The sequence below is a fragment of the Talpa europaea genome, assembly GCF_964194135.1.
Source record: "Talpa europaea genome assembly, chromosome: 8".
Classification (NCBI taxonomy): domain Eukaryota; kingdom Metazoa; phylum Chordata; class Mammalia; order Eulipotyphla; family Talpidae; genus Talpa; species Talpa europaea.
This window is the reverse complement of record NC_140075.1, coordinates 44,559,032-44,582,957: the sequence shown is the minus strand read 5'-3', so window position 1 is coordinate 44,582,957 and position 23,926 is coordinate 44,559,032. Positions and strand designations below refer to the sequence as shown.

Sequence of the window (23,926 nt, the reverse complement as noted above, 5' to 3'; positions counted from 1 at the left end):
ACTGCTGAGGGGAGCAGCGTATAAGACAGCAGAGGTTTGCTTTGCCATGTGGGTCAGCTCCCTGGCCAGGGATTGAATTCATGCTTCAGTGGCTGGTGGTAGCTTGACAGTGCTGAGATTTAACCCCTTGCGCCACCAGGGAGGTACAACTGAGCAATTTGAACATTTAAAATATTAGATATTTTAAAGATCCTTAATCTAGGTGCCAAGGACTCCTAGAAGGTGTGCTTTAGAACGATCATATCTATAAGAGGCATGATATATTTTCTTCACATTTCAGTATTTAATTTAGGGCAGACATTCCAATTATGTGGCTAAATTGTCGTCAAATAATTTGAAATGAAAATCTACTGATTGGGGCAAAAAAAGTCATCCAACAGAAATAACTCTGCTCTGAATAAGCTTAGAACTCCAATGAATTAAAAGAGGTATAAATTATTGTATATAAATCATCTCAGCATTGGTTTTAAAGAAAGCATAATACACTGAACAATACTGGGACAGGCTCACAAAATTTTCTAAGTCATAATCAACAAATTTAACAGCTTTCATTTTTTAAAAAAGGAGATAGTATTAACTAAATTGGAAATAACCAGTCTATTTCCTTTGACTATGAATTGATATATGTACCTCAACATAAAAGAGACCAATGTGTCACTAAATTGCAAATGCCTGTAAGTACTAACTCTCTACAAATATCCAGATCTAGAAGTGCTAGATTCAAATTAGAAAGCCATTTTAATCAAATACTGTACAAAAATTAACAACAATGAAAAAAATAAACTCATTAAAAAGATAAAAAAGGACCTCCCTGGTGGCTCAAGGGGTTGAGTCTCAGCACAATGAAGCTACTGGCAGCCATTGCAGCAGGAATTTGACCCCTGGCCATATGACACAGCAGACCTCTTCTGTCTCCCCTGCTGCTCCCCGTGTATTTCAGTCAATCTGCCTGTTCTGCTCCCCACTTGGTCTTTGGTGGATCCTCTCACCTCCTGCACCCCTGGCTTATACCCCAGTTCTTGGATGCATAAGATAAAATAAATCTTTAAAAAAGATGAAGTCATTTTGGTAAAGGAGAGGTATCAAGTATACTTCATGGGAGGAATCAGTAATAGAGAGAACATACATAATAAGATCAATATTGCTGGTCTTAAAATTGTTACGTAAAGTTGCTACCTTTTTAAAAATTCAAGGGATATGTGAAAATTAGCTACAGGTGACATTTTGGTTCCTAGAGGTCGGCACATACACATTGATTTATTGCAACCATATAAGTAAATTAAGTTACTGAAATTCAACAGAGTATGTCTCAATTTAATTTTGTAAATCACTGTTTTCCCTGTTCAAGATCCATCATTTTATCTCTTATCAATAACTGATGCTAACACATATGAAATATGATAAGTATAATACTAGTAAGACAAGAAAGGGTTGATATCATTGATGGTGGGCATGAAGAATGAGAAAAATTTCAGTTACATGGAAAAACTTTGATTATCACAAACTAGAACAATTCACTGATTTTCTATGCTCTTGTTTGTAAGGATTAATAGCATGAAAATATTGGAGAAACAGCATTCCTTTTCTTTCACACCCTCCTGCTTCTGTTTTCTTTATAGTGCTTATATTAATCCCTGTGTAAGTTTGTTTGCTTATTTCTGTCTTTTACCTTTTCTCCTAGTAAAATGCATTTGCAAAAGATTAATCACTGTCCAAAGTTGGCACGTTTCTTTTCAATCCTTGTATGTATATACCTAAGTTTCACCTTTCCTTTACTCTTCTAGCTCTCTTGATTAAGTTTCCCTAGAGATCTAGTCTGCTTTCTTTTCTATTTACCTATATTTTATGTCTTGATAATCCCATTCTTTATAAAAAGTCAACTATGACATCATTCTTATGAGTGACTTTGAAACTTACATCTCTATCGACATAATGATTGCTGGATTTCCTCATTTTGATATATTCTTCTTCTCAAGTTCACTATGTCCAAACCCAAAGCTTGCATTACAGCCCCAAGCTTTCTACTTTTGCAGTCTTTACTTTCCTGTCTTCTTTCCCTTGGTTAGCATCACCACACTCATCAACACCAAAACCTCTCTCTCTCTGTCTCTCTCTTTACCCCATCTCAACCTTTCCCACCATAGACATCAATATCCACAATTCTTTAATAATGTTTCTGGAACAGGTTCCTATCATTCTCATTGCCATGGTACTACTTTAAATGTTTACTAAAACCTCTGGGTGGACTATTTAAGTCTTTATATTTCCATTTACTCCCTGCTCCTTTCATCTCATACATAAATGCCTGCACTATCGTTCTTAATCAGTTTTTAACAGTCAAACCCAATGCAGTGCTTGCTGTTACATACTAAATAAAAGAGAATGACATTTGCTGTCCTTCATAATCTGGTTTTGAAAACATATTTCTACCTTATAAGCTACTTATGCACCTTATTATCCAAACAAACTATTATTGTTTTCTGAATATAGCTTATGCTTTCAAAATGCCTGTTTCTTAACTTCTTCCTAAGGGAATTCTACATCACTATCCAAGTCTAGTTCAAAAGTTTTCTTCCCATTTACGTGTCATTTTTACCTCCCTTATACTTTCAAAATAATCTGCACTTCTCTTTGATCTTTTTATTCTACACTAGCGAATACATCCTTTTTTATATAATTGCCTTATTTTCTCTCCATGATTATAAGCCCTCCGAAGGTAGGAGCCTAATATATGTTCAACATTGAATCCATCATTGTCACTGTCTGATAAAAGTAGGTGTCTATACATGTTTTTAAAAATGTAAGCAGTTATACTTCAAATATGCTATAATATTTTTTGATAAAAAGCAGGACTCAGCAAATGGTAGCAATTATCGTATCATTTTAGCAACGGGGTTCGGTAACAAATATCACACGGGGAAAAAAGATCTTGTTTTAAAAATTAATTTACTTACAAATAAGTTTATGGTATAAATTTTGAGAATTATTGTCCGTAGTACATTATTAGGTACATACAGGATCTTGAGGGTTTAAGTGGACTATCAACAATTATTTTCCCTGATATCTTTGCCCTTATAATTAAGCAATCTCTAAGCATGTCAGGAACAGGTGATGACCTTTTTGTCTTAAAGAAGGAAATGGAATTATTTTAGAGTCCTATATTAATCACCATGTAATGATTTAGCAAGATGTTTTGATACTATATATAAAATAGGTATGAGTTTTCAAAAATTGCCAAGAAAACAGTTGTACTAAAAGTATATTAAGGACCAAAAGATATATCAAGCATTACCAAAAATATATCAAATGTAAACATATAACTCCTGGTGTCTTTTCAAAAGTAGCTTCACTATTTACACAATAAAAGTTATTTTCTCCACTCACCCATCACATTCCTTGGTTCTATTCGGCTTTAAATTTAAGTGATGACAAACAGAATTGTTACTAACACTTTTCCTGAACTGGTAGACAGCCAGATAAATTAAAGAACTTTTTCTTGATCTTTTATTTTCATAAAAAGAATTGTATGAAGTGAAAGAAACAATACAACATTTAAAAAGGAGGATAATACACTTTTTCAGATGACAGATCATTTCATTAAATTCTATCTCTGCATGTTTATTCTATTACCAAATAATATGCAAATTACACTTATTTCATAGAAATTGTGTTACTTTAAGAAATTCTAAACTCGAGGCTTTATTCAACAATGGACATTCTAAATCAGCAATACATCACTTTTTGTACTTTCTAACCTTAAAGAACTTCTACATTGATGTTTGAAAGGGGGGGGAAGCCAGATACTTAAAAAAAGGGGGGGCATGGGAGTGATTTAGAATCTAGAGCATAAACACAAAGTAAGAATTCATTTTGCATGCAGTCCGTGGTCTCCATACTGTTAAATGACCAATGATGAATAACTCCCAATACCTTCTGCCAGGCTTAAAGGGTAATATGCCTCGTTTTACTGCAACAAATGAGGCTCCTCCTCCTATCAGTCATGGTCCATTCCAGTCAGCAGGGTGCCAATAAGCCAGAGGCTAAAGAAAAGGGCCTCAGACAAAAAAGAAACAATAGAGAGTCCCGAAGTCCAACCTTGGAACTGTGGGTCTAATTTTTTAAACACTACAGTGCACATTTCAGTTAATCTTTATCATGCTAATGTTATTGAGTCTAAGGAACAAAGAAACGTATTTCATGAATTATTTAAAAAAAAATGTCAACTTCCCTAAATTTTCTTTTCTGTTGTCAGAGACTACCGACCATTTAACTATCCAGAGTAAAACACACGCGCTCGCACGCACGCGTGTAGCTCTCTCTCTCACTCACTCTTTTTTACTCTCTTTCCTCTCCCCCTTTCCCTCCTCTCCTTCGCTCTGAGGTAGAAATCAAAACATAAATTATCACAAAGAAGTCTGATATAATCAACAAAGTTAAACAGTCCTCTTGTTTGATCTCTTCTAAATTAAAGACCAAGTGTTTTGATATGGTATTAGGCACTGAAATAAACCAGATGTTTCTTCCTCTATATAACTCTCCATGGGCACAATCTTAAAGGGTTATTGTCTGGCAAATGTTCAGGGAAACACATTAGAAATGGCACCAATACCCAGATTTTCCTTTCCTTCTATCTACACTAGTTTATTATCTAAACTAATGCATAATCCACAGGGCTTTGGGAACTTTGTGTAAATACTTTCATGTACAATTCTCTTTCTGGCTATCCTGAGATTAAGACCACAATTATCCTGGCTTAAACCTAAAATAAAGGAACCTTTGCAAATGTATTATCTGGCCTTACATGTTTAATCACACAGTATTCTTTGTGCTTTTTAATACCTAAACTGAAGAACAAAGGTTGTACTCTCTGATGTTTCCCACATGAAAGGCCTTCTAAGACATATCAGACAACTGGGAAGCTAGAAATAACTTCTAATGACAATAGCATGTTGTTTCTCCATACTTAACTAGATTCTGTGTGGAAAATGTCACATTGTAAAGAACTTAAGGTTTCAAAATAATTACAATCACTTACCATTTCCAAAGATCTGTAATAACTAACATAAAATTCTAATATGCACATCAGACTCTCAAATGTAATTTTTATAAAAATTCCTTCTTCCTCACCTCTTCTAATCCTTCCTATCCCCAATGTAATGCTTTTATTTTCCAGTACATTAAAAGAGAACTAAAATGAGTATAAGTCTGCAATGGAAGCTAGAGGAAGAATGTGTTTGGGGGAGGTGTCCGGTGGGGAGGGGATTGAAGGAAGGGATTTGAAGTGTGCAGACTATGGCATGCAGTGATGGAGCAGATGGAATGCATCACCATCAGCTATGACAGAAATGATTTATGGAATGACCTGGTTGCTCCTGCCTAGTAACAACATAGGAGGACAGAGCTAAGTTTCTATGACAACCAAAGCCCACCCACTAACTAGATTAAACATTCTTTCCTGGTTTCCACTCACACTGAATTTGGACTTTCTTTTCCAAATGCCCACTGGTTTGGCTATCATGATGGTCATAATATGTTAAAATATTCAAGTACTTGAAGGGTAACTGAATATGAGTTTGAAGAACCGCTAAGATTTTCACAAATTCTTGACTGCCTATATGCCAAGTTTCTTTAACAGAAGTTTTTCTTGGATAAAATAAACACAAAAACCTTTGAGAAAAAGCCCCTGAAATACATATGTAATATTTTAAAAACCTGCCTAATATTGAAAGTTCAAATGTTATTTGTCTTCCTATTTGTGAAATATCTGCTACGTGGTTCTTACAGAAGCAGCAGAAAGAATACCGCAAATCAATCAATACCTAGGAACTAGATTCAATATTATTGAATAGTTTTCTTCCTAAGTAGGTCATTTTCATGAGCTAGGGATGTTAAGTCCAGAAAAAGTGGAACAATCTCCTTTACTCCACACCTGTAAGACAACAGACACTGCAGCACTTCTCTTTCTGGAAGTACAGAGAAGTGAACCTGGTCAGATCAGGGCTCTAATATAAATGGGCTTTACCCTTCCTAACTTGGTGATCCCTAGGGCAAACTATTAATCTCTCCGAGCTGAAGTTACTTAACCTTTTAAACTTTAGTTCCTCATCTGTAATGTGGGGCTAATAATGCCAGGGTTTTCGTGAGGATTAAATTAAAGCATGTAAATGCTCAGGATGGTGACTAGCACCTAGTAAGCATTTAAATCACAGCCAATGTATGTGTGGGTTTTGTGTTACCATCACTATTTTTATCATATGATGTAAAATTGAATTCAACAAACATTTATGGAGCTTTATTTTGTGAGGCTCTGTTATGTGGTAGACAAATGTGACTTGTACTTAGCTGCAGAGAAAGATTTATTTACAGACACCATATACAAAGAGGTTTGTTTCCTTAAATGTTCAACAATTGCTTCCTACCACTCACACATTTAGTGGTCTGCCTTCCCCATGAACAGCAGCAAACAGAGTTAACTGCACTTCACAGAAAATGTATGACAACTCTGTGGGAATTCTGAGAGGCATGTCACTCAGGAGGAAAGAAGAAAAGGCTGAAGAAGAAATTTGAAAATACAAAGCAGTAGTGCCTCTTAAATAATTAGATTTGGAACTTTTCTGGATTATTGGTAAATGCTCTCCCAAAAGAATTCCAAAAGAAGTGATTTCAGTCTTAATGTTTTAAGAATCAGCTAGTAAAATACAATCATTGGCTTTCTCTTTCCGACATTTCCATTAGCATTATCCATGTTGTCCCAAATGGCAAGACATCATATTATTTTATGGCTGAGTAGTATTCATTGCATATAACTGCCACATGTGACTTTACCCGCTTGAAGAATACAAAGAAACAAAATGAATGAACAAACAAAACATAAACAAAAACCAGAGAACGGTAGTTACCAGAAGGAAGGAGTGAGTAGAACAGGTAGAGGAGGTTGACTGGTTGGTCATAAATGGTGACATGGTATTTGGTGGTGGGCAAGGTATATACAGTTGCAGAGGTGAGAAACTTTGTACCTGAAAACCTACACAGTGCTATAAACCAGTATTACCTCAATTCAAAAAAATTATTACTTTGTCATGAATGTCCTGATACACTGAAAAAGTAACTGCTTAAGAAAACACTATGGGGGAGGGGGACTTCTTAATGGCTTAGGGGTTTAAGTCTCAGAGCTATCACTACTACGGCCTGAATTCAATCTCCGGTAGGAGAGCTAACCCACATATGGCGCAGCAGACCTCTCTGTCTCACCTGCTGCTCCCTTAGCAGTATATTTCACTGCGTCTGCCTGTTCTGCTCCCCACTCTGTCTCTGATAGGTCTTCTCACCCTCGGCACCTCTGGCCTACATCCCAGTTCTTCTATGCAAAAATAAATAAATCTTCAAAAAAATAGAATAAAAATTAAAAAAAAATGCAAAATACTTTTTGTTTTGGAAAGCTTCCTTATAGAGATAATTCTTTCTTGGTTCCACTTGGTTTATTTTAATGGGCAACTAAAGTATGTATACAAATTTATTAAAATAGTTTTAACTATTAATCCAGTAGTTTGTGTTTCTGATTTTAAAATGCCCAAATATTTCTTTCTTCTATCTACATCTGTTTCATTAAGACAAAAACAGAAGTTACAAGCATAGTTCTTATAGGAACTGGGAGGGAAGGCATTTTCATGTGCTATTGTAAGGGCGGCACAAGTCAATATGAATTGATAACGGCTCTAAATGAGTAAAGAAGTTATAGCTATACTCTTTATTTTTTAACTTTTTTAAAATTTTTTTTAAATAGAGGCATGTTTTTATTTATTTATTTGTTTGTTTGTTTGTTTTGTTTATACATGCACTGGGTACAGTCAGAAGCGCGGGAGGGTGAGAGAATTCACCAGAGCCAGAGCGGGGAGCAGAGCAGGCAGAAGGACTGAAGTGCACTGCTGAGGGGAGCAGCGGGCGGCAGGAGAGGTCTGCGCGCCATGTGGGACCCTCCTCTGGTGGCCGGGGAGCAGCCGGGGATTGAACCGGCACGGCAGAGGCCGCAGGCAGCTTCGCAACCCAGCGCTCAACCGCTGCGCCACCGGGGAGGCCCTAGCTATACTCTTTAATTATGACACATACTACCCACAAAATCTAATCATTTTATTTAGTAGTGTAAAATTTGTTCAGCAGAATATGTGAAAGCAATACTCACAGATGCTAAAGCCTTTCCAAGTGCATCACCTGTCTGGGAGCTTCCAGCAGCATTCCCCCTGGTTCCTGGATATTTCAAGTAAGGAAAACATATGAAGAATTTTAGCAGGCAGGCATGCTTTTGAAGTACTATGCCATTATTTCAAAGATGTTCTCTATTGTTATCTCACATCTGTCAAAATAAACCAGCAAATACTCTGCATGGGTAGTACTTAGTGAGCAGAGGTACAGATGGATTCCTTACCAGTTTCTACATTAACAAAGGTTAAAGTTTCTTTTTTCCCCTTTCTTTCACCTTTCAAAGTCAGTATTAAAAGTATACCGAAAGCTATGGGATTTACTGAAAATTCCCAAATTAAGTTATAGGGAGTGTTGAGAACCTAAAAAAGCTTACCTAGTATGCTATCTGATCCATTGATGGGAGGAGTGTGTGAGGCAGCAACATAAGGTGAACTGCTTGTACTGCCACGATGGAAGCTGGACATTGGTGGAAGACTTGTGTTTATGTCTGTTGGTGAAACTGAGTGTGGGGGATAACTCTAGAGAAAGGTGGAAAGAGACATGATGTATTAAAAACATTTTATGAATAATATGCACATATAACTGGACAACTACTATAACAAGCCAAAAAGAACATTACAAGTTAGCAGCTGAAGAATGCTACTATTGTCATTTACTTTTTAAACAGACATCTTCATGCAGTAAACTTAAAAATATTTCAAACTTCAGAACTTTTGAGAGAATCAAATCTTCGGTCTTGTAATCAAAAAAGAAACACAAGTGAGGACAAACTGTTGCTGCACCCTAGTCATGTATAACAGCCTACCAAGCGGTCATGTGAGTGAAGGCTGCCATAACTACTGGATTGAGACATGTGGGAAGTGGAGGTCCCCAGAATTCCACCAAAACCAGGCTGGCTCATCCCATTTGATGAACTCCAAAGGTCAGAAGAATTGTGGGTCCCATCTAAAACAAAAAAAGAAATATAAAATTTTCCTTAGCTGATTTTTTTTCTTTTATTTTGATGATACTATACAAATTCAAACGGTACCCTTATATATTTCTCCACAAATTTTTAACCTAGCCTTCCACCCACTTTTTTTACCTCCATATTATATAACTGCTATTTTAAAAGAAGCAGTAAAGCTTTATAGTTAGAGGGGGAAAAAAATCCAAATCCTATCTATAGTAGGTTATTATATAAATCCTTAGACAATCTAAATCAGGTAAGTTAAAAAAGCACCAAAATTTGGGACTGGTGGGATATAGTTTTTGGCTAAATGGGCTACCCACAAAAAACACATAAGTTGGGATCTCCCTGGTAGTGTAAGGGTTAAAGTCACAGCATTATCAAGCTATTGCCAGCCACTGCAGCATGAGTTCGATCCCTGGCCAGCCAGGGAGCAACGCACATGGTGCAGCAGACCTCTCCAGTCTCTCCCGCTGATCCCCTCAGCAGTGTGTTTCAGTAGATCTGCCTGTTCGGCTCCCCATTCTCTCTGGTGAATCCTCTTACCCTCTGACCTCTGGCTTATACCTCAGTTCTTGTATGCACAAATAAATCTTTAAAAAAAAAAAAACAAACCCAAACTGCCCCCCGCCATAAGTTAACTTACAAAAAGCAATATACATTATATATCAAACATTCTGAATATGAGCAATACAAAGTTTCTCTAATAATAAACTGATGTAAATGATCGAGTGCTATAGTCAGTCTTCAAATGAAACGTGCTGGCAGTGATTTCATTCAGCAACATAAAATCAAGGAACAATTTAAGTAGTAAATATTTGCTAGATATGAAAGGAAATACAACACTTTTTCTCTCTTAATAGAGCTTATTCTGTGCTATGATATTGGCAATTCTAAGGGTGATATGATTCTGCAATTTAAACAAGAAACTAGAGTTGTTAATAGCCTTCATATATTTGAATTCTAAAATGAGAAAGAGGGCCTTCCCTGGTGGTGCAACGTAAGTCTCAGCACTATCAAGTTACCAGCAGCCACTGCAGCACAAGTTTGATGCCCAGCCAGGGAGCTGACCCACATGGTACAGCAGAACTCTCCTGTCTCACCCACTGCTCCCCTCAGCAGTGTATTTCAGTATATCTACCTGTTCTGCTCCCCACTCTCTCTGGTGAATCCTCTCACCACCCCACACCTCTGGCCTACACCCCAGCTCTTGTATGAAAAAATAAATCTTGAAAAAATAAAATGAGAAAGACCAACTCTATTCATTTTTCTCAACTGAAGTCTTTATAAGTTCAATCATTCCAGGTGAGCGCTCTAATGGTTCACTAGATAATCCAACTACATTGTAGCCAGCATTAAATAAATAGTATTAGAAATCTTTATAACTAATTTTTAACTTATTTCACTCAAAAATACTTCGGGAAAAGAAGTCTAAATTCCTATAAAGGTATTTTCTTTCTTTTTTTTTTCCAGTAGCAAGAAAGTAGTTTATTTTAATTTTTTTATGTTTCCAAATTTGATTTCTAAATTTAAATTTTATTTTTATATTCCCCATACAATTACAACCCCCTTATTTTGACCCCAATAACTCCTTTCCCCGCCCCCCACTCCCCATGCATGTCTCTGGTTCATAGTTGTTGTTGATTTTGATATTTTCTTTCTTATAGTTATTCTTTTTCCTGGTCCCTTATTTAAGTTTTCTAGATTCCTGCTATGAGTGAGACCATCCGGTATTTTTCTTTTTCTTTCTGGCTTATTTTGCTGAGCATGATCCCTTCCAGCTTCATCCATGTTGCTGCAAATTGCATGTGTTTATCTTTTTTGAATGCTGAGTAATATTCCATGGTGTATATGTACCACATCTTCTTGATCCAGTCATCTATTTTTGGGCATTTGGGTTGTTTCCAAAGCTTAGCTATTGTAAATAGTGCTGCTATAAACATAGGGATACAGGTGCTCTTTGGAATTGATGTTTCTGTGTCCTTTGGGTAAATACCTAGGAGTGGAATTGCTGCATCATATGGAAGCTCTATGTTTAGTAGGTCAAGAAATCTCCACACAGCTCTCCACAGTGGTTGGACCAGTTTGCACTCCCACCAGCAGTGCAGGAGAGTTCCTTTCTCTCCACAACCTCGCCAACATTGCTAGTTTTTTAATATATGCCATTCTCACTGGTATAAGATGGTATCTCATTGTAGTTTTGATTTGCATTTCCCCGATTACAAGTGATGTTGAACATTTTTTCATTACAGGTATTTTCTTTCCTCACACCTTTACATTAGTTAATATAAACTAACTAGACACATATGTGACAACTAATTGGTAGTACTTACCTTGCATAAAGAAAGTGCTAGCAAACATACTGGTTGGTGGCTTGGGAGATGGATAACTAGGAGATTCACGGTTGAAATCATCTGAATTTGGGGATGGAGCGTATACCTTAAAATTAAATAGGAAATTTAATTAAAATCTAAATGACTATTATATTGTGTAAAATGAGTACTACATTTCATAAATGTCCTAAAAAGACATTTATTTCTTTCTAATACTTATAAAGGCCTACTACAAAGCCAAAGAAACTGCCGAACTCCATATAAATAACATCTAACTTAGTTACTATCTAACACGCACATTTAGATTATCAGAGGAAAAATACTACTCCAAAAATCCTTATAACACATGTTTGTGTGATAGTTACCCCAAGTAACTAAATAAAGTCACAGCTGTTGATAACTTTGCTTATAAAACATAAATATATAGACTTCTGATTCAAATTGAGATGGCAGAAGTCAATATGCTTTGGCTATCTCATGAAATAAAATTTTGGTTCACAAAATTCATTCTTTTCACTGTTATAAGACTTACTAGAATCAAAATGAGTTAGATTAAATGTGCTATCCTTTGTTACTATTAAAAAATAACCATGAAAGGCACAACAAAATTGTTCAGAAAATTTCTTAACTTTGTAAGTTTATCAAAATAAAAAACAAATTCTGCTGAGGGATTTTAATTCATTAATTTCAAGTAAACTTTCAAATCTGGCAGAGCTTTAAGAAAAATCTTATTTAGGGGCCTCCCCTGGTGGCGCAGGCAGTTGAGCACAGCACTGTGAAGCTGTCTGCAACATCTGCAGCGCTGGTTCGATCCCAGCCAGCTGATGAGGGTCCCACATGGTGTGGCAGACCTCTCCTGTTGCACCCGCTGCTCCCCTCAGCAGTGTATTTCATCAGTCTGCCTGTTCTGTTCCCCACTCCGTGTCTGGTGAATTCTCTCACCCTCCCGAGTATCTGGCTTGTACCCCAGTTCTTGTAAAAAATAAACAAACAAACAAATAAATTAATAAATCTTTAAAAAAAATCTAGATTTAAAAGAAAAATCTTATTTAATTTGTCAGAGCAGCGTCAATTTCTTTGGTAAATCTTTGCTTCAGATAAGCAAAGTATGAGCATTTTGAATTGGCAAATGACCAACATTTTCATTCCTCTGGAAAACTAAATGGGCTGCCAAATAAACTTAATAATCAAAATGAGATCAAACTATTCTCATGATAACTACTGAAACCAAGAAGAAAACAAATGTTTTAGGTGAAACAAGGTCTATAAAAGTAAAAGTAAACCATGAGTCAGGAAGAATGGACAGGTATTCTATTGTAAGTATATATAAAATATATTTATTTTGCTTAGTTTGATAAGGGTAAACCATTAAGCTTATCTCCCAAATAAAAATTTCAAGTTTTCACTTAGTGGAAGAAAGTAACAATCATTAAAATTTTCAGAGTATGTGTAAAAAAAAAATCAGTTTTTTTCACAGACATAAAACGTTTCTAAAATTACACGCAAGAAACTTAATGGTTACATTTTTAGAATTAGGAAGGAAGGTATTTATGTTATGCTCTTCTACATATTTTGATGCTTTTACCCTGACTCTGTATTTTTGCACACTAACAAAAAAGTTGAGGAAGCACACACACATCAAAGCTACTTAATGTATTCTTCCTCTGAGGTATTAAGTAACTATAAAGACTTAAATTCCTAATCTTTTGAGACTCAGTTTCTCATTTATAAGATGATGCTAACAATACCTACAAGGGGAGATGGGTGATGGAAAAATCCGACAATATAAAAAAAAATTAGAATAGTAAGCACTCAATAAGTAGCAGTAAGTAATAACTCAATAAGCACTCAATAAGTAACAGTATTATCCTTTTATCACTCTTATATAAGTTATACTGCTAACTTATATAATCCCAGCTGTAAAAACACACATTTTGGTACCCGAGAAGTTTGGAACAAGATACATTACTAAGAATTATCAAGAACTCTAAATAGGGGAATGTGACAAATAAATTTTTTTTAATTATACATATTAAATATATTTTTCTAGCTTGATACCATTACATAAATCTTATTATGAAATAATTGGGTATATGCAAGTGTGTTTGGAATGCATTATTATAGGTTGGTAAGTAGAGAAAGTTTTCAGGAAAAGAATTCTACACTTTCTTTTAATTACAGTTTAGTGTTTATACACAGCCACAGCTAGACAGATGCTGTCTCCTTTACATAAAGTCAAACTAGGTTGAAACTACAAAAAATGAAAACAGAGTATAGAAATAGTAAGAAAGTACAAATGGGAATAAACCTTAGTAGACAGCATTAAAACACATGTTTTTTGGTCACAAATTCTTGCTTAATGCATGTATCATTACAGATCTGAAAGTATGAAATACAAGTTCTTTAATTCTATCTAGAGTAAAAACAAAAACAGTATGTAAACTTCCCCCTGATAATTATATAAAAACTCCAGCTACTATATCATTCACACTAAAAATCTACCTAATTTGCAGTTTAAATTTATACATGATTCGTCAATTCTCCATCCCATTCAATTCACTGTATCGTGTACATGATATACTAACACTTTTAAACTTTTTAAATGTTTGCAATTACTAAAGTAAATAACGGGTTTAAACCTGACTTAATGGATTCATAGGAATTGTTGCCTAATAAAGGAGAATATAACGATCAGATAATAGTTAATTAATGGCTGTCATGGAGAGCAAGAAAACCAAGATAAACCACACAAAGCAGAGGAAGAGAGTGGCCTACCCTTCTGTAAATATTTTGAAGCTGTATGGAGAAAACTAGCTTTGTTTTGGAGGTAAAGTTTGTTTTCAATACTAGTCTTTATAAATAAACTTTGTAAAAAATAAATGGACTTCTAAAGGATAGAGCTTATAAATGGAAATGGTAAAAACCTTGAACTATTCTACATTTATCATTTATTTACTAATATAAGTTCAAAGTTTTTATCATAATAAAAACATTTTTAAAAACAGTCTAAAAGAGGCTGATCTAACAGCATTTCCAACACAGGCCAGATTAACTTTACTTTTGGTATCTTAACCATAGCTTGAAAAAACATAGATGCAATGTTACGAAGCAGCAGTTGTGCCATTCTTGATTTTTCACATCAAAGAGTTCTTGCGGCAAAGCACAACTGATGTGGTCTCAAAGATTTTATTAACTCCAGATGTAGGGAAACAGTCAGCCAATTCCACAAAAAGAGCAAGTCTCTTTTAGTTACAATCAGTACTGGCCACAAATTAAAAGCAGACTGCTTATGTCATCTGATCACCTGCATATAGATGCCAGTTTTTTTCTAGTTAATGATCTAATCATACGGTGAAATCTTTAGTATGATTTTGTATTACACAAACTATCTTAAAATTAAGAGAAAAGAATATGTATACTTTAAGATGATTAAAACCTACCAGGAGTCAAATTATTTCAAAGAGAAATAGAAAAAAGTACAATGGAGTAAATTCAAATGTGCTATTAAAATAAGGTTAAGTACTAGAAATTTTCTTTAGAATTCTAGCCTCCATCAGAATGTCTGGCTTACAATCTTTCCTCTTTCCCAAGCACTTTTATTTTCCCCTTTCAGGAATGGCGATGAAAGAAATTCTGAGTGAACAGAACAGTAACATTTATTCCAACTTGAAAGAATATAACTGAAAATCTAACAGATATCTCCCTTTCACTGTGAATTATAGTTGAAAAGAATAAAACCATTAATATCTTTAATGTCCTCATTCCATCCACCCAAACTTACTTTTTAAGAATGATAGAGTACTTCACTGATGAATATTTACAGTTAGACTTTATAGTGATTACATAATTATCCTTGGAATGTTTTAGCTCATACAACTAATAGTAGTCAAGTTAGTAAAAACAGCTTTCTTTTTTCCTGCTTGGATCATTTAGTTGGTCTTAAGGGTAACTCCAAATTTAGGAAAGACCATTCTGTTCAGCTATAGAGGCTGGAGTGTGCACTATGCTCTTAATTCAATTTATCTTTTTCATAATTAGTATTGAAAACATCCTTGAAGGGGAGGGAGTTGCAATGATTTTCTGACAGTTACTGAGAAAAGAAATAGAGAAATAGCTTTTGCTAAAAAGATTTTCCTTTTATCTTGTCACACTCAGTGATGAGTTAAAAGACAATGTCATTCCCCATACTTTTAAAAATAGACCCAAGCTTGCGTGGTGGCCAATATTTTTAAATGTCCAAATGATGAAGAGATGAGCTGGGGATTTTCTTTCGTATGTGAGAATAGTTATATATCTTAATTAAGATATCCTTCCACAGAAAATGAGAGGAATTCTTCAGAGCATTGTCCAATAGGTTTCTATGATGATGTTAATGTTCTATATTCAGATAAATGTGACTATTAAACACTGATATGTGAATAGTATAATCGAGGAACTGAATTTTTAATTTAATTTTAATTAATTTAAGCAGTCATGATTTGTTTACTATACTGAACTTAGGTTTAGAGAACATTCCTTACCCAGCACATAAAATTATATAAATTATTTTGAAAGAAATCTCATAAACTCCAAGGTCTGGTGAAAACCAAAATCAGCCCACACTGGCAAATATTTTTAGAACAACTTCATCTAAGTTGGAAAGACGATGGAGAAATTTACCCATTTTATTAAACATGCTAGAACAAGAAATTATTTCCAAGACTTCATTATACTTATGAGTTTCTACTTGTACTTTTGTCAAGATGGTTTGAATAGCAATTCTCTTTAAGTTCCACTATGTTAAATAACAAACATGTTAATACACGCCAACATGGTCTCCTATAATATGTGAAAAGTTAATACTAATACTAGAAATCATCTTTAGCACAATTTTTTATCAACTTACCAAAATAACAAAACAATTTATTAATCTATTATAATTTTAAAATAAAAATGTGGTATATTCAGAAACTTTCACTATATTTTATATTAAACAATAAAAATTTTACAAAGTCTGAGTACTAAAAACCTGAATAAGAATGTTTAGGTCACTGGAAATTAAAAAAACCCTGTCCCAAGTCAAATCCTATGTTAAAAAACTACAATTGAACCCTCTGTGCCAAAAATTTTTAGAATATCCACATTTAAAGGTCAACACTCAAGAGCTAAGAAAGAAAAATGAAGTAATACTTTTAAGAAGTTATGTTTAAATTATTTTTGATTAACCTACACATTTCAAAAATAGTAATACATACAAGTTTGTGTTTATGTCTGAATTTTGTGGGATCTGAATTGAGTAAAAACAGGTTGTTTAAAAAAAAGAGTACATAAAATTTTGCTTTAATATATTCATTCAGTTAAGAGTCTTAGTTAAGCATTAGAGAAAGCACAGAAAATTTCCTAAACACTATTTCCTATAATTTTTTTTATTGTTTTGGATCCATTATTTTCTCTGAATACTGATTATATATATAAAATCAGATAAAAAGCCTACCTTTAGTCTACATGGCAAAAACTTAAATTTCTGGAATTTACATCTTCTGACTATTCTTGTTTCTTTTCTAATCAAAATTAAACATACCCCCAAAGAAGGCACTAACACATTTAAATAATATGAAATAGCAGTCTAAGTTAAGAATTACAATTTCTATCCCAATAGCTACTATTAATGCTTGAATAAATGACAGACTTGATAAATATGCCAAAGCTTTCAGTAAGTTAATAGTAAATAAAATTGGCAAATTTTGCCATAAAGTTCAGTCTACCTGGTAGAGTTTTTAATGGTAATTCCAAGCCTAAAGGGGAAATACTTAGAATGTTTTAGTACTAAATACCACAGAACTAAAACCATAACACATAATAAAGCAAAATGTCTGAAGCACAGGGCTAACTCAGGAACATACAAGCCATCTCTATGGAAAACTATTTTCACCTAATTAGTCTGCTAAAAAGACAACTGGAATTTCTATGAAAGGATTACATATTTATATTTTCAACAGTTTCATAAACAAAAGGACAGATATTTTTTCCTCAAAAACTTCCAGAGACATGTTCAGGGATGAAATAAAATTTCCTTTAAAAAAAAAATAAGAAAAAAAGAATCCCTGTTTCAAGTACAAAGTAGCTCAAAATGAGATATTACTTTTGCTAACAAGGAAAGCTGAATATTGGTTTTCCATTGTTAGACAAATTTCTTATATATAAATCAAGTACATTTTCAATAATCTTAAATTAACAACACTGGGCATATTTCACTATCTTTTTATTATAATTATTTTTATAATAATCACAAAATTTTTTTCCTCGAGGGATAAACTACAGAATTTTTAAGGGACTGTTTGAAACTTGTATGGTTGAGAAATATAGTGGACAAGTCAATGACTGTGACTTTTAGCTATTTATATTTGAAAGAAATTTAAATCTAACAATATAGCACCTGATCCCCTTTATTCAACACAATCATGAACAAATGGAAAGAGACATAAATATCTTTCTAAAACATTAATAAAATTGAACAGTGAAAACATACTCTCTTGCAGGGACTATAGTTTTAACGCACTGGTATTTGTATTCACTTGGATCAAGAAAAAAAAGACCTTAGTTTCATAGCCACAGAAAATTTTAGTAAAGGGAAAATAAAATCAAAATAGACTTAACTCCTTATCATTCACTATCTTTAGCATTCATTCTATCATCATCGAATTCTTAAATGACTTCATGTTTTTCTTATTGTACAAATGTTAGATTTAACTCTACTGGGCCCACAGACAGCCTGAAAATTTGAATTAACTTAATTGTACTTTCCTCTCTCATGTTAATTAGCAATAAATCCTCAATGGAACAGAAATGTAGTTCCATATACTCTCGTATTGGTTTCTGTGCTTTTGTTAACTAAAATATTTATCTGGTTTTTAAAAAAGGCTCAGAAGTAGTTATAGTGCAATTTTGGCTACTTGCTCCTCTAATTCTTATGAAAATACAAACTGTATGAGCAGGCAGGTGTCAGGCCATTACATACTACATGGCTAAACCAGTTTTTAGTACTGAGTTCTATTAGATGAAGAGACCTGCTAGCCAAATTTCCTAAGTTTTTTTAAACATATACTGGATAGTTGTAAGTTTCTTATTTAAAATATAAAATAACAAAAATTTGCTTGACTGACCACATCAGTTAGCATTCATAAAATTATTAGTCTAATCATATCTCTATATATGCAAAGAATAATTATAAGAAAGATCTAGTGTTTTTTTTTCCCAGTTACATTTTCTTTCCAACGTAGTATATTTTTATACAAATAGCAGTAAGGATGAATGAAGTTAGACCTTTTCCAAGGCTAGTTTACTTGCCTTTGGTTGATGTAAGAGGAAACCCTGCTGTTTGGATGAGACCTTGGTTCAATTCTGTCCTCAGCACTTACTAATTGGATAAGGCATGAACAAGATATTTAATGTCCCTGAACCTTTCTTTCCATACTTACAAATGAGGGTAGTAATAGCTAAATGACAGAGTAGTACTGAGAATTAAATGAGATAAACATAAAGTCCTCAGCATAGCTTCTGACACAAAAGAAGCCCTAATAATCATGTTAATTCCTGTCTTTTCTTTCCCATATTGGGTCCAAAGAAGCTCAATATTCAAAATGTGTTTCAAAGCTTGAGTTTTATACTTAGATTTCTGTGTTGTCTTGAGTGAGATTAAAAGTATTCTTTTGATACAATTAAAAGAGCATCATGTCTGTACTTGCTGCAATTTTTATACCTGGAACACTTTGTAGCATCTTCAGTTCAAGGCCTAGAAAATGGAGGTTGATCAGATCAGGGGAAGGTCCAAACTCCAGAATCCTCAAGGTGAAGAAAACGGAATGCTCTCCTCCCAAAACTTTCCTTTCTTTACCTCTAAGACTTTCTACCTTTCTGCATAAAGGACACAATTTAGTCATATCAATGAGAAAACTGGATGCAGGCCAAATTCTTTATATATAAGGTACCATAGAAACTTATTATCTTTGCTATTTTTTAAAATCTCAAAAAATTACAATATTCAAAAGTTTTAAATACCCTATTACAAACACATTAATTTCTTACAGTATGGTATAGAATACAGCTACACAAAAGCTATACATGGTATAGAACATGAAGACCTTCTCTTTTCAAATAGTGGGGGAAATAGGTTTAAAACAGACATGATTTTTCTTTTCTGCACACATACATCCTAGCTTGTTAATATTTCCAACAACCCAACATATCCACATAACCTTAATGAATAAAATAGGAAAAGACTCTTCTCTGATATATCTATGTATTTCTTAGAGTTCAGTCTTATTATTAAAACACTCTAAACATCCTTAAATAAATGTAATCAACTTGAAAATTTAAAAATAAAAACTGAAAGGGGAAAGCATTCTGTTTAAGACTAGCACTGCTTAGGATGTCTTACTCTTTTATAATATTAATAATGGGATCTTAAAAATGAAATCATCATGAATTTATTAGCATTTCAAAATACTAATCTTCGCTATCATAAATGAATAAAATAGGATTAAAAGTGAGCTTAAATTTAACCTGTTCACCAAGAGAATTAAATAAAATTTGCATTAACTCAAGCAAGGAAGTATAATTCACTCAGAGTTCAAAATACTAATTTAAATGCTAGTTTTTACTATAAACCATTAATGGATAGACATTTCCCAGTATATATTGATATGAGGCTTTACATAGTCTGGTAATGTACTTACATACCACATGACTTCCCTATTTAAGAATTATAAGAAAATAATAATAAAGAACTACCGGTGGTAAAAACGTAACAGAAAATACATGTAAGGCTAAGGTCTTATGCATTTTTCAAGAACATAAATGTCACCTTTGACCTATATCAGGCATAGGCTATCAATTTTCAGGCTACACTCCTCTAGCATGTCATTTATCGTAAGCCTGGAAATACTTAATACGATCAAAGCTGTTCCCTACCTCCCCCAACCAATGTAGAACAAAGAGAAATGTTGTAATAGAATGATCTGTGCTCTCGAAAAATAAAATCTAAACTCAATCTGAGTTATAGTTTCTTTGCTTCAGGGGTCTTGTATAATTAATTTTACTGAACTAGCTCATTTTCTCTTTCTCTGTCTATGTCACACACACACACACACACACACACACACACACACACACACACACACCTTCCAATATACGATTTCCCTCAGAATTGGACGTAGAAGGAAAATATTTTCAAATCTGACAGTGGGCAAGAAATTATAGCAATTAGGTAATTTCACTTATATATTAACCTCTCACATTCTGCAAAGCTCTGCTAGTATGGACAGCTTAAATACCTTTTAAATTAGTTTGAGGATATTTTGGCTTGATTATCACAAAGCTTACGCAAAAGTTTACAACCAAAATGCTAACAAATTGCAAAGAGGCCTTAGGAAAGCAGAGAATGAAAAAGTATTTTCATTAGTTCTCACACACCCTGGTGAGAGTCATATGCTGTCACCACATATTAAAGTGGTAAAAAGAAAAGGGACAAACATCTGATTTCATACCTATTTTGGGGAAATGTGATTAAATTTTCATTATAACTTCAAACATTAAAATGCCTCCACTTTCAATCCCCACTATCCCAAATCACTGGTTATATCTGTATTAATAAGCTATTTAAGGGGAGAAATGTTTTTTTGAAAAGACTGAGGAGGAAAATAATAAATTACTAACATAAACCCAAGATTGTTATTCATTAGTATAATATTTTTATAACATTTATCAAATACCTTACTACAATGATAACACCTATCGAATATTTCAGAAGTTCACTTTTCTTTTAAGAATGTATAAAATCTTCTGACTTAAAGACATTTTTGCAGAAACATACTAAATAACTAATTTAAAAAATAGAAAGATCTTACTTAGCATTACAGAAAGGTATTTTAAAACATCCACAGGCTATAAATTGACCACAAATACATTCTTTGGAAAATGCATAAATGCATTCTTTGAAAAATAGTGATTTATTTTATGAATCTGTACAGGGTCAAAATTCTAGTTTGATTGGAAACAGATGGTATCCCAGCAAAGTCAGGCTCTGGACCTGAAACTCCAAACAGGAAATACGGCCCTCACTAGCTGACTGCTTCCCTAATCATTCCCAGAGCTTCATACTTGTTATTTTTATGCATATCCAAGATGACTTTCATCTTTCCTTCTATCTACAAAGCATCGAGTAATCCTCAAAATATATATGTGTGTGTATATATATCTTAAATACACATTATATGCTTTCAATATAGGAAAACAATAAAAGTACTTTCAAGCTCATTGCTGGTAAAGACATCAGCCATTAAAACTAATAACTCACAAATTCAAGTTTACTTTTTACACTTTATTTAAAAAGTAAAAGCCAACAACTATTGAATAGCTGTGCCAAAGGTATAGCTTTATCGATGCTATACTTACAAAGAAATATACAATCTAAATGTATTGCATAAAACGATAGAAAAAAATCTAACAGGTTTTAGCAAAAAAGCAATTAATCTACACTGTTTTCCACTAAAGAAGTCAGTTAGAAGCTTTAAGAAAAAAGATAAAAACTTACCGTTTTCCCATTGTAGTAATACATCAAAGAATTGCTGCCCATTCCAGGGACAGGATAAGCACAATACATGTTGATTTTGAAAATGTTACTGTTTGCAGCTAACACACACAGCTTTTCTCCAAAACATACATCCACACAGCCAGAGAGTTAAGTCTTCAGCACTATGCATCCACACATGGATCTACTCAAAAGGAACTTATGCAAAATAGGACTGAACCAACTCACAGAGCAGAGAGGGAGGGTTTATGCTGTAAGTAACCTCTTTCAATTTCTATCAAGTCCTTGCATTGCTGGAAGATACCAACAAGATAATCTTGGGGTATTAAGAAAAATTAAAGTTACTTAGAAATGCTAAATAATGAAGAGAGATACGTGTCCTAGGGATAAGTATCCCAGGGAATTATTAATTTCCTTCTATATACTGTATTTGTTATATCTCAAAGAAAAAGGAACTGACAGATCTTCTGCTAATCTATTTTAGTTTAATTAAATTAGAGCACTTGTGGCAGAGAAACCTAGCTTGCTACACCTCTAGCAATATTACCATCTGGTGTGGTCTAAAGTTGCTTCCAACTTTGATAAACATATGATCAAGCAATCAGGAATTGGAAACACTGAATCATGCGTAACAAGAAGAATCTAGACAGTTAAGCCTTGTACAAAATCACTTCCTGGAGAAAGCAAACCCGTCATGTAAGTACCTCTTAACTAACTAGAACAATGCATTATGTTTTTTAAATTATAAAAATCATATTGAAATAATACTGAAAGGAACATATTTAGCTGAAAAATTTCAGTTCAACCTGCCAAAATTATCTTAAAAATAAATGATGTTCTTAAAACATAAATATTTAATACAGGATTTTCAGACATAAAGTTCCTTAAATCCTCACTTAAAACACCAGTTATAATGGATTGCAGTCTTCCAGAACATTTAATATGTATTAAGCAATACAGTAACTAAACAGAAGAAACAAAAAAGGTTTTGTTTTCTCTTACATTTAAGTATGAAAGGCTGATGTATATACAGACAAATAAATGTACATGCTGGCTGATAAACTAAAAATGTTTTCTTAGAAGTCTTTCCCCCCTTTAAGCTAATTATTGTTCTGAAGGAATGCTTTATAATTCATATTTCATGTTAATGCTTAAATTTCTAAAAAAGGAAAAATAATCAGTGTGGGATTAAATATATTATAGATTTTTAAAATTCATTATACTTCTAAGTCCAAAAGTTTTGAATACTACAAATACACATTCCTCACACACAAACCATTTTGTTATCTTTACATTTTCAAGTAGTTTTTGGTGTGGATTCTAATCCAGAAAAACAGAGTAGCAACTTCTTTTCTCCCCAACAAAACCTCTTTGTACTATTTCCCCCATACCTTATAGGTTCTACAGAATGTGTTAATCAGAGAAGAGCTTACAAGCTGTAAAAAGAGTCACATCACTTTTTTAAAGGCAGCTTTCATGAAGCAAAATTCCTCTAAGAAATACTCTAGGAATATTATATGAGGGACCCATCCTGCCCCATTCTTATGAAACATAGTGGTTTAATATAAATTATAGTGATAAATCCAAATTAAACAATAAAGCCAGCTAACTTCACAATGTTTTAAAAGCTGATGGTATCAGAAAAAAACAAAACAAAACAATAAAACCTCCCTACAACTCTCCAGATATAGAAAAGGCTAAGCAGCAGCTGCAAAAGAACATCACTGTACAGCAGACTATTAAAATGCCAGTCTGCAGAGTGGTTGGTAACTTCCTCCCTCCTGAGAAACCACAAAGACCCATTTCAATCCTTAGAGAACTGTGTAAAAAGCTTTGATTTACAATTAACAATGCCATGCCTTAAAACCATTCAAGTAA

At 33.6% G+C, this 23,926-nt stretch overlaps 1 protein-coding gene across 9 annotated transcripts in view; it reads right to left on the bottom strand.

Moving 5' to 3' along the window:
- TCF12 (transcription factor 12) overlaps nt 1–23,926 on the bottom strand; it is a gene marked incomplete at both ends in the record, with an annotated part of 325,036 nt that overhangs the window by 38,904 nt on the left and 262,206 nt on the right. For 7 of the 9 annotated variants that reach the window (XM_084240807.1, XM_084240804.1, XM_084240806.1 and 4 more), the window contains 4 exons: nt 8,180–8,244; nt 8,573–8,717; nt 9,005–9,144; nt 11,482–11,587. In XM_084240807.1, the coding sequence (XP_084096933.1) occupies nt 8,180–8,244; nt 8,573–8,717; nt 9,005–9,144; nt 11,482–11,587 (456 nt within the window). Of the gene's footprint in view, nt 1–8,179; nt 8,245–8,572; nt 8,718–9,004; nt 9,145–11,481; nt 11,588–22,051; nt 22,121–23,926 lie in introns of those variants that run through there. The other 2 variants (XM_084240811.1, XM_084240812.1) reach the window with 1 other exon arrangement.